The following is a 12,288-nucleotide window of genomic DNA, read 5'->3' on the forward strand; positions in this document are numbered from 1 at the left end:
GTGGTTAGCACTGTCGCCTCACAGCAAGAAGGTTACAGGTTCGCATCCCGGCCTTGGCCTTTCTGTGTGGAGTTTGCATGTTCTCCCCGTGTCTGCGTGGGTTTCCTCCGGGTTCTCCGGTTTCCTCCCATAATCCAAAAAGACATGCATGTATTAGGTTAATTGATGACTCTAAAATTGCCCGTAGGTGTGAATGGTTGTCTGTCTCTGTTCGTCTCTATGTGCCCTGTGATAGACTGGCGTCCTGTCCAGGGTGTACCCCGCCTCACGCCCGATGTCAGCTGGGGATCCGCTCCAGCACCCCCGCGACCCCGACCCCGGGATAAGCGGTTGAAGATGAATGAATGAATGAATAATTTATGGAGACATAAAGTGTTTTTTTTTGTTTTTTTTAATTAAAAATACACAGAAGGTCACAGTAGCAAGTGTCATGTAAAAATATCAGTGGAACATGTGATAAAAAAAAAGTTTATGTCATATTGCAACTTTAACCAATGACAGTTAACTATACCTGGGTTTAACAAATTCAACTGAAGACATACATTTGGCTAATATATCTTATAGCAAAAGGACAGTTGCACACATAAGATGTGACACTGACATCAAAACGTTGTTTCTATATAATCTTTAGAATGTGGACACCAGCTTAATGGCTTGTATTGTTTACAGTACAAAAATACTTACGAGTTAATGTACAGTGAATTCACAGTCAGTAAAATATAGGTTTACTTCTATTTAATCTAAATGTCTTCAAATTAAAAATGAAATTATGGATTAAAGCATGTATCAAGTCATCAATATGGTAAATGCCATAACTGCACCATAACTTGTTTGTGTACTGCTTTAATATACAGTACAGCTTGTCTTTGTTGTTATCTGTCACCCTGGCACCCCAAAGAAGGGTGTCCCTCACTGAGGAAACAGGACAAAAATATGCTGCTATGATTCTGCATGTCTGCCAGTTTTGGCTCAGTGGATCACCACACCTTAGACACCGCACCACACCCCTTTCTGCTTTCTGTCGTTCGGGTGACACTCGAGCAATTGCAGCACTTTTAAATCCTCATGCAGACTGTGCCATGAGGAATAAAACACAGGGAGTCTATCAGGATCTATATGGGTCAGCTTTGTACAGGTGGTTTAGAAAAAAACTTGCAGCTTTTTAAACATTGTCTGCAGGTTTATGTCTTGTTTTGGTACTCTGTGCACCAGACAGGATTTGCCTGCATAAACCCAGACTCTCCTATCATTACTCATTTGGCTGTCATGGCACCTGCAAATCCTGCATTACTGCCCTTTTACAATGCCCTGTATGTCAACAACCTACAACCATTGATCTTTTCAATTCCTGTTTCCTTCCTCTTTTAAGCGGTTAACTATGTTTTTTCCCATAATTCATGCGTTGACTTGTTTTAAAATATGTAAATAAAATACAGGTGATGCAGTCTTTTAGCCTTTCAGGACCTTTTCTTTTAGCAGGTCCAAGATGACCTGCCTCTCTTGGCTCTCCAGCTCAAATCTCCGTTCCCTCTCTTTTCTCTCAGCTCCCAGACGTTCCCTTTCCAGAGTGATCTTACCTGAGAATAAAAAAAGGGAAATTTCCCTTGAGGATGATGACAGCATAACAGTTTTAAGAAAAATTATGACCCTTTTCATTTACAATTATAACTATATTTTCATAAATGAATTTCTGCACACATCTGAGATTTTGTTTTTAATGAAATGAAAGTCAGGTTAATTTTATAGGATGAACATGTTTTTTAAATCAGTTTACTTCCGGTTGCATCCTTAAAATAAACGACATGTCAGCATGACATTGCCCATTTAAGTTACAATTAATGTCATCATAATTTTATCCAAAACACCTGTGACAAATGCCAGATTAGAAGAATTTGGTCAAGTGATTATTATTTTATTTCATTGTGACTCTAAAACGAATAAAAAATTCACTTTGGAAGACAGAAATAACCACATTAAAAGGACATTTATTACACAGGCGTGTATTTAAAATCACACACACGGCACTAATCTTACTCCGTTGAATCTCCAGCTCTTCCCGACGCAAGCCGAGCTCCTCCTCTCGTAGCCGATGCTCCGCCTCTGACCGTTTCTCCAGGAAACTGAGGATCTCTGAGTACGTCTGACAGCAGCACTGGCAGGGCCTCTTGGCTGTGGGCGCCGCTGAATGCTCTGCCATTTCCTCACGCTCTACTTCTGGTTCTGCTGTGACAATTTTTATGTAAAAACCCATTTCGGACACTAGGCAAATACATGCTTATACAGGCGCTTGAACATGAAATTGAGGGCTGGGGTCGAGGAATTTAAGTTATGCTCCACCAAAGTCTGTATAGGAACAAATATCTTCAAATATCCTATTTCCTCACATTATAAGATATAATATTAAGCTACTGCCTTATCAATATCTGGATGAAAATGATGCAGTATTTGTGTTCCACATAATCCTAATTCTTGGCAATGCCTTTCACTACATGCACACTAGTTAAACAAGATATGATGTGCCTCTCAGTCAAATGAAATGATTGAGAGGGAATGAGCTCAGAGGCAATAATGAATACATTTTCTTTGAACTATCAAGTGATTTGTCCTTTCTAGTGTTCTAAATCTGTTTTTACCTGTAGTGGGTGTTTGTGTGATGGTGATATTGGGTTTGTCCTGCTCTTGTAGAGTTAGTTCTTCTATGGTTCGCTTTCTCAGTTCATCATCCTAAAAAAAGATTAGGACAAGATTAAAATATAACTTTGACAACAATCACAAAGAATATGAGAAGCATGAGCTACAGCAGCAACTGTTACCAACAGTAGAAGTTGTTATAGTAATAGCAATACTAGAGTAGCTGTAGCAGCAGTAAAAGTGGTACTGTATAGGCAGAAGGCAGATTAAGTTAACTTGTGACTGAATGCCACCAAGAAGAAGAGAAGGGAAGTGGTCAGGTAGTTACAGAGAACTTCTCTGGTTAGCCTCAGTTCCAATGAAGTGAAACAGATAAACCATCGCTAACAGATACAGACAAAAGATGCATTGACCCTAGTTTTAATCACATAATGGGCCTAAAATGACCCTAATAGCGAAGTGTGAGATGAGTTTCAAAAGTTGCCTATAGATCAAAAATAGAAGATGCAAAGCGAGCCAAAACCATATTGTATAATACACATAACACCCACCTGATACTTAACATTTTCCCCACCTGCCAGGAGCCCCTTCTCAGCCTCCAGCTCCAAAACCTCATGGAGCAGATCTTCTTTTTGGGCGTACAACCTCTCTGTTCCAAATCTGAGTACACCAAAAACACACACACATGCACAGAACTTTTTGGTTGGGGAGAGCCCATCGCTAAGTCACCACACAGTTATTTCCTCAGGAAACAGTACCATACTCTTAATGACTGAATCTACCTGCGCAGACTGGGAAAGTCTTGTTTCTTGTAGTAGTCCAGCAGCAGCATGGTCCTCTCCCTGCACCTCCTGGCATCCACCTCAAAGTTTTCATCGTGAAGGGCAGCAGTGATGATCTCTCCCACACGGGCCCAGATCCGTCCTGATGAAGATTAATGAGTTCACACACTCGTGAATACACAGCATGGAGGAAAAAGGCTATTAACTTGAACTTGAATACACAGATGTGTCTGTATACATAGGACATGTTGAAGCATCATGTTTCCCTTTTATTGGTCTCCCTGCCTGTTATGTGATGGATGTCATCCTGTGAAAACTACTAAAAGGCAACAAGAGCCCTCTTTTTGATTGAGTTGATAATAAATTGTAAAATTGCTATTCATGTTGTAGATAGATATAGATTTTCTTCTGGATGAAATGTCACTGTAGCTCCACTAGAAATATTTTGACATGTCCCCAATTGTCATGAAGGAAACTGTAGCTCTCAGCATCTAAACAGTATTTAGGTGTTTTCAGGTGGCTAAGTCCTTTAAAAACAGGACTAACCTGGTTCTTTGGAGGCAAAGGGGTTCTGAGCGATAACCTCCCGCAGAAGGATGATGTCATGCCGAGCTGAAAACCGCACCTGGCGCTTTCGTGGGGTTGTGGAAGGGCCGGCGAGGGAAAAACCTGAAGTACGGAATAGTATAGACTAGATAGAGATTAACAGAATATAAACAAATACAGCCTAAAACACAGTGAGGTGAGATAATGAATAGATAAACCATCATGCACACTGAGGGTGTGGTTTGGATTTGCCCTGACCTTCTGACCTCTGACCTCATTGAAAAAGAAACAATTATCAAATGATCACATTATTATTATTATTAATATAATAAGTCCAACCTAGGAAGCCTACATGTTAGTGAAGAACCCACTGATATTTTTGAACTGAAGATGAAGGATACTTTCTTTCTTCATTTCTTTTTAAATTAGGACCGACCCTCCATGAGCATGAATAGTTTCTGACCAAGCCTACTGCTTTTCTGTCCATGTGTGAAAGTTCCAGATATCCTGGAAATTTGCATGAACCAAATCATTTTGAAGCCAGGGTGAATTTTACTGGGTTGGGGTCAAAGCTCTAACTGACAGGTGTCCTGCTCAAGGGCACATAGACAGTGTTAAGTGGCACCTCTACACACTCCACTTGGTTCGTTTTACGTGTGTACTTGAACTAGCGACCTTCCAGTTTCAAGGTCAAGTCCCCACTGACTGAGCTAATGCTGTCTCAGAACCATTACAGGCTACTTCCTAGCACAATACTGCAAGTGGCATTAAAAGTATGAGCTTGAGGTCTTTAAAAATAAAAAACCCTCAATGTTTTATTTTACAAATCTCTGTTAATACCATGTATATCACTAACAAACCAGGTTCTTAAATACACTTTGTGTCATATTTGTGATCAGACAACAAATATGACAATAAAGTTCAATACAATGTAATCTAATATAGGCCCAATGAGGCCCGTGTAAGTTTTTTGCAGAACTGCTGTTTTACAGATGACAGCAGCTCACTGGTGTCTCTGCTGTGCTCAACTGTGTACAAGTACAAGCAGCCAGCAGCCTGCAGTTACAAGAACGTACACAGAAACAGGATAAATGGCCTGTAAGGCACTGACATAGCCCCGCACACAGCACGTCCAATACGCCGAACCACGCGTCACAGGAGGAAGAGGAGGAGCATTTGCGCACAGATCGAGAGAAGCACCACACGGCCGTGCAGGAGACGTTAATCTAAGTGTTTGAAAGGCGCGTAGACGTGGAGATGGTGTATGTAGCTCACCGTTGTTGATCGGCACTTCCACCACTACCCGTTCCATGTTTCTGTTCGGTGCATCCGGGAACCGCCTGACGCGCACTGCACACGTCCAGTCACCAGTACAGGTTCCCACTGACGTGTAGCTGAACTTGGCGGAGAGTCAGAATCTGGCAAAACAGAGGTGCCGCGTTTCACTTACCCTGTATGACCACAAGATGGAGCCAGACAACTGCTGTTCAGTGACCCTGAAGAGGGATATGATGACGACTCTATTATATCTACTGCTCACCGAGAGAGTGGGGAGCACATATCTACAGAATAGATTGCTCCATAATGTCTAAGCACTCAGAGAAATTACTATTTCTTCCGAAAAGAGCCACCAGGATGTGGACAAATGGGCGTTAGTTACAGTTGTTCCTAAACTGTGTACACTATACAAATACGAGAAATGAACAGACCTTCCAATATTTTAGAAAAAGTGAAAGCTTGATTTGGGCTACAATGAAATATGCAGTTGCAGTAAGGCAAGGTTGCATTAACACTCATTAAAACATCCTAAAAATAAAAGAGAAAAGGCAATTTTAGTCGTCACATTAGAGACTGTTGTTTGGTTAACCTCCCTACATACCAATTTTCATGCACAACTCGAGTGAAACCACAGGCTAACTGGAAGTCAGGAAATCAATCTAATTTGGTGCAATACACTGGACATCATGTGTGTCAAAGTTTGAACATACACAAAACACACGCAGAACTGCCAGTAGGTTCCAACCCTGAGGTTCAAATTTTCTTAAAAGATTCAAACTCTGAAAAAAGTAGCATAGATATTTGAATACTGTATGTATACATTTGACAATTTGACATTTTATCTCCTGATTTCCAGTATCAATGATTTTCAAAGACACAACAAATGTTAAAACAGCATCAGTTTGAGTAATGCACTATGCAAATGAAAGCATGTGAGGTCTTTTGGAATACCGTTAGATTCATCCCTTTATCCCTCTAGTTTACTTTATTTCGAATTTGGTTTGTCCAAAGGATCTAGTGCTTGTTCACTATTGTACAGTATGAATTAATGTGCAGTGCACATTATGTAATAAAATCCCCTAGAAGTGGATAATTCATTTGAAAAATGTTGAAATTGTCCTCACTTTTTCATTTAAAAGAGGGGAGACGTAGTGACTTACAATGTTGGACTCAACTGCTGGATACTTTTTTTTTACATTTGGATATTAAATTGCAAAACAATGGAACAAATATTATCAATCAACATAGTCTTACAAAGTACAGTTCATTTGGGCTGCTGTGATTGAAAAAGCTTGTCGGTGCCTGGAGGTTCTGTTAGATTTCACAAAGCTGTGCTGACTATATCACTGCATGCAATAAAATGAGAAGGCACTTCATTATATCCATCTTATAAGTTATTTTATCAATAAAGTCTATCACATCCCTAATCTTGAGTAAAGGTAGGCTCAAACAGAACTCACACTATTATTTTATCTCTTATCTCTGTCTTTTGAGTAATCATGTATTATAAAGAAGCACAAGAGGGAAAAACTAAGGAGAAAAAGAAATAAACAAGACAGAAAACTGAGAAAGATGTTGCTAGTCTTCTGGTCATACTCCTGCTCATTCCTACTTTGGCATTTTCCTCAACAAACACATTTGCATGACATTGCCGCTGACATAATGAGAGGGAGATAAGCAGGGACGCAGATGTGGCAACCTGTTACACTGTAATTTTTTGATTATTTGGTTAGAGATGCTGAGGGAGGGTTTTGAGCATGGAGGGAGGGAGGAATGAAAGCAAAAAAAAAAAAGGAGAGCAAGCAGGGAGAACTTACTGGGGCCATGAGTCAGAGTTGTTGTTTTTTTTTAGAGAGAAAATCAGCTTTGCATTGGTGACTTACTGGAGAGAGTTAATGGAACATGGCAACTTTCCAAGTAAAGGCGCTAGTGCTGCCCACGCTCTTATTACCGGTGACTGTGATGTTGAGTATGGCTGTTATTTAGAAAGCCCTGGACTGAAGAGACATGGATGGGAATCAGCATGTCTATTTAAAATGACCGAGGGTGGTAAGACAAAATATGGAAGGCGTATCAAATTACTTTTATTGAATGCCACCATAATCATCATCACCATCATCATCATCATCATCATCATCATCATCATCATCATCATCATCATCATCATCATCATCATCATCATCATCATCATCATCATCATCATCTACAATGGTTATTCACATGAAAGAATATAATGCATGCAGGCTCCAGCTGCCTGCACACCAGCGGCTGGCATCTTTACTGCTCACATGTCAGTGGACTGTTAATTAGCCAAGGCACCCGGTCCTGGTCCTGCTAGGATCAAAGAACTTTTGTAGAAAGTGTTTCAGAACAGATCATCCTCCATGAAATTAACACGAAGAGTCTTTCCTCTGAGCAAATTGTTCCCTCTCCTCTCTTTTCTGTGCATCTGTTCTCCCATTTCGGAGCATTATTATTTTGTTTCGAAAAATCCGGCACTTTTAATGGAGGATATACAGTACAATCAGCTGCCAGATTATTAGGTGTACCCAGCTAATGCAATCCCATTATATTCATGAATGTTGTACCGGTAATGCTATTTTTGTTTTTGTTTTAGAGAGGTGTTGATTCAATATTTTTTTGTTGCCGTTGACCTGTATCACCTGGCCTAGCAACCAGCAGCAACTTGATGTGTTAATTGGTAAGCTTTATAGGTGTAGGTATGGGCGTATTTTTGAACGATTGAGAGAGGTTGTGTCCCCTGCCTCCAATCTTTATGCTCTAGCTGGACATACTGAATCGTTACTCACAGATGCCTTCCCACAGGCTGGCTCTTCCATTTTACTTGAACTGCTGCAATATAAAAGTTAAGTAACAGCTATGTTGTAGCAGCTCTGTTAGGTATTTACAGACACACAGTGCTTTAAATGCTAACATCAGCATCCTAGCAGGCTCACAATGATAATGTTTACAAGCTGATGTGGTACTGTATAATGTTTACAATGTTAACCGTCTTAGTTAAGCATGCTAGAAATAAAACATTTGCTAATCAGCTCCAAACACAAATCACAGCTGAGGCTGATAGGAATGTCATGTTTTGCATATGAGGATGGAGCCAAATCCAAAGTTAAAGGGAAACTACATCCATTTTCAAAATTCATATGTGCTACGTTCTAAGACAGTACAAAAATATTAGTAAACATGAACGATTCTCTCCCAAATTCAAATTTAGAGTGCTAAAACTCAAATTTGTGATGTCATTGAGTATAACGTATAGAGCTGCCCCATAGAAGATGAATTGTGAAAGATGTTGTTGACAATGAGAGCACCAGGGGAATATTCTGAGTATATGGGGACGTATTATGTTTCACAATGAACGCTGACTAATAGAATAAATCTAACTTAGGTATAAAAAGAAGGAAAAACAAAACAAAATCGGTCTCCCATTCATTGTCTATGGAGCAGCTCCAGACTTTATGCTTGATGACATTGAGTTTGGGTCGTACTTCTCAGGTGTCTGGCTTTGAGAGAGCGAGAGTAGCTTATCTTAACAAATATTGACCGAACATTCCTCTGCAATGGAAATAACATATTGGAAATCTTAATTTAGGTGGTGTTCCCCTTCAAGAGATCATAAAAGTTATCACAAGTCATCCTGAAGGTAACATGAACGACTTAACTAAATGTCATACCAATCTCTCATGTAAAAAAACAGCAATGTCAACTTGCTGGTGACGCTATATGGAAAGTTAGGGGATTACCAAAGTCATTAGGGTTATTCTTCTGGCTGCCATAACTGTCTGACAGTCTGTCCAGAAGTTAATAATAAGGATACCGAATCTTGAGATAAGATTTCATTTATTACATTTGAGAACATTTATTTAAGAACCCTGTACCCTGAACATTAGAAAAACAGGTCCTTACTGTACAGTCCTAGCAGTTTTACAACACATGCGGCCTTGCATCAGAATCCAGCAGTTTACATGGCAATGAAACAAAGTGAAACGAGAAGTGAGTGTGCCATCAAGTCACAGTAACCATAGTAACAAAACAGGGACAGCTACCGTACCTCTCATTATCACTCTCTTACAGTAGGCACGCAAACGAGCACAGCTACACAAACACTCACACACGCGTACAAACTCAGCAAAATCAAGGCTGTTTGTAACAAACTCCCCGCCAACATTAGGACAGCTGAAACCCCAGATCATCACAGACTGAAAACTCACCCGTTCAGATTAAATAAATAAATGTATATATCTCTTGGAAAATGTAGAATATAGCACATGGAGCAGTTTTGCTTATTTGATGCCTTTGATAACTCACATGTTTTGGTGTATTTTGATGGTTGAAATGTAATGTAATGTAACACAATGTGTGTACTCCTCTTGTGCACAGTGAGCTGTGCGAAAGGTTTCAGGATTATGGCATTTGAATGACAGCCGTGCCCTTTTCACGTAGCATTCACTGAGAGCTGCCCTTGTGGGAACTTGCAGTATTCTCACTAAGGATGACTCACACTGAGGATAAGACCCCCCCACCTGCTGTCTTTGTGCCCTCCAACTCTCTCTCTTTCTTCATCCTCCCTGATTTCAGCCACGTCGACCCCTCGTCCTATATCATTTTCTCACTCTGACTCTCTCTTCTGCGACACTGCATCCCTCCTAAGAAGCTACATGGTCTGTTCCCTGTCTCGAAGAATTTTCTTCAAAGAATTCTTTGAATCCTGGCTCGACTCGTACATGGGGGATGTAACACACCCTCCAGCTGGTGTGAACAGCTGGTTTTATGTCTAAATGTGAACAGTAAAGTACAGAAACATGCCATACTCTCAAAGTCTAAACACAATAAAATAATTACTGATTAGATGAAGGTCTTCATCAGGGCCGAGAGCTATATTTATTCACGGAGCAGCTCCACCATGGAAACAGAATGGAAAATACCATGGTTGATTTCTGTATGTAATGTTACTTTGTCTCAGATAATAGATGTTGTGCTTTGTAGATATTTGTACTTTGTATTTTCATCTCAGGAACATCACCAAATATAGGCCCTTTTTAACTAACTACTAGATTACCTAAACACTCTATAAGAAAACTACAGCTATTCAGAATACTGCAGCCAAAGTCTTTAACTAAATACAGGAAAATGGATCACATACCCCTCTGTTGTCATTGTTCTAGCTATAGGTGTCATTTAGAATTGATTTTCAAGGTATTTAACCTTTTTCAAGGCTTTAAAGGACCTTGCTCCTCTATTCATCAGAAATGTTCTTTTCTTTTATGTTTCAGCCAGATCATTAGGTCCAAAATTGCTCTTCTTTTAAATGTACCTTACGTTTCCCATGAAAGGACCGGAGAGAATGCTTTCTGTTTGTAAACCTCTAAACTGTGAAACTCAATGCCTCTGGATATTAGAATCTTTCGCTGTAATTTTAAAAAAGAAACTAAAGACCTATTTTTTTAATCTTGCTTTTAATTTGGTGTAATGTTATGACCTTAGTTTTCAAGTTTTTATAATTGGTGAATACATTTTACCCCTGGTATTTATTTTTACTTTATTTTGTCTGCATATATCTATTAATTAATTAATAATTTTATAATTCTTTGGGTAGCATGTTTGTTTGTGTTAAGTGCTTGTTAGCACAATCATTATTCGTTAACTTTGCACATTTTGAGCCAAATCAGGGTATCCAACTCTTCTCAGACATAACTGAAGTACTTATGGCACACACACACATACACACATGGCACACACACACACACACACACACATACACGTAATAAATCCTTTCGTGGTACTTTTTGATTTTCTACCATAGCTATTTCAACAGATTGGCACACATCTAATTCCCTTATGAAATCCATGACAGCACGATGGTTGCTGGGTGACATGTGACCCAAAGCCTCTCGACGGTGTTGAGACTGAATATCAAAAGATCCAGCGATTGAACAAAAGAGACTGCTGTGTCCATCTCTAGGACTAGTTTGGAATAAACCATAAACTAGAATGCTGTGTAAAGCAGGGTTGAGAAACAAACTGGGAGATTAACTGAGAAATACAGTATAATATAATAATACAATAAAGATACTGTATAAGAGACTTTCAATACGGATCTACTATTAAAATTGTGTACGTCCAATATGAATCCTTTCCAACTTAGCGTTCAATTTATCTCCAAGCGGTCGTTACTTTATGTAAAATAGTGCGAAAGGGATTCAGAGGCTCAATTATGGTACTTTTTTTTTTGCAATCCCAAGTAGGCTCTGTTACCCCTGGAGTGAATACAAAACATGAACTCACAAAAATTACACCAGCAATATTATTCTGTCTCCTGTTTATCTTTCAGTAGGTAACCACAGTAGCATTCAAGTTTTTGTTTTTTCAGTCACATCTATGAATGTCTCATTGTCTCATTGTAAAGATATGGGGTATATACAAGGTTGCTATGGCAACTATTCTTCTTGGCAACACAGATGTGCTCCGCAGTTTGATTGGCCACTATCTCCCTGTCTCCAACGTAACAGATGTATGTGCCATTCAAGAGCCTTACACACACCTTCTATAGGAAAATATTGAAGCCATATTAAAATATTGGGTGTTAACAAATATATACTGTTTATGCAACGTAGATGTGGGCTGAAGAGTTTTACCCCCAGTAGATTATTATGAAACATAAAGTAGTCACTCAAAATACTGTCAAGTGTGCCTTCATGATGTGTATGGTGACTATCTTTGTCACTAGAGTGGTGTATATTAGGTGTGGTGGTCTGCAGTGTCAGCTGCATGCTTATCCATATCATCTGTGGAAACATGCATACGGATGATACAAAAGTCAGTGCAATGGACTAAGAATAACTGAATCAAATGAAAGTAAATATGTGCCAGTGTTGGAGGAAGTATTCAGGATTTACTTGAGTAAAAGTACAAATTCCACACTGTTAAAATACCCTGCAATGAAAATATTACGTATAATCAGGAAAGTGTACTAAATGTAAAGTAAAAATCTAAAAAAAAAACAAAAAAAACCTCAATTAGGTAAGGGGATTTT

General features: G+C 39.3%; 1 protein-coding gene across 2 annotated transcripts; it reads right to left on the reverse strand.

Moving 5' to 3' along the window:
* Positions 1-507: 507 nt before the first annotated feature.
* On the reverse strand, positions 508-5,337 carry LOC310953278 (uncharacterized protein). Of its 2 annotated transcripts, none has more exons than XM_083922244.1 (7): positions 5,235-5,337; positions 3,960-4,082; positions 3,414-3,555; positions 3,183-3,291; positions 2,634-2,724; positions 2,035-2,220; positions 508-1,577 (listed from the first exon to the last, which is right to left on the reverse strand). In XM_083922244.1, exons 1-7 carry the CDS (start codon positions 5,269-5,271, stop codon positions 1,450-1,452), a joined length of 816 nt encoding a protein of 271 aa, XP_083778370.1. In that variant the 5' UTR covers positions 5,272-5,337; the 3' UTR covers positions 508-1,449. The 2 variants fall into 2 exon arrangements, with proteins under 2 accessions (XP_083778370.1, XP_083778369.1); XM_083922243.1 differs by having other exon boundaries at positions 2,035-2,223.
* Positions 5,338-12,288: the final 6,951 nt, after the last annotated feature.

Source organism: Echiichthys vipera (assembly GCF_963691815.1).
Source record: "Echiichthys vipera genome assembly, chromosome: 2".
NCBI lineage: Eukaryota > Metazoa > Chordata > Actinopteri > Perciformes > Trachinidae > Echiichthys > Echiichthys vipera.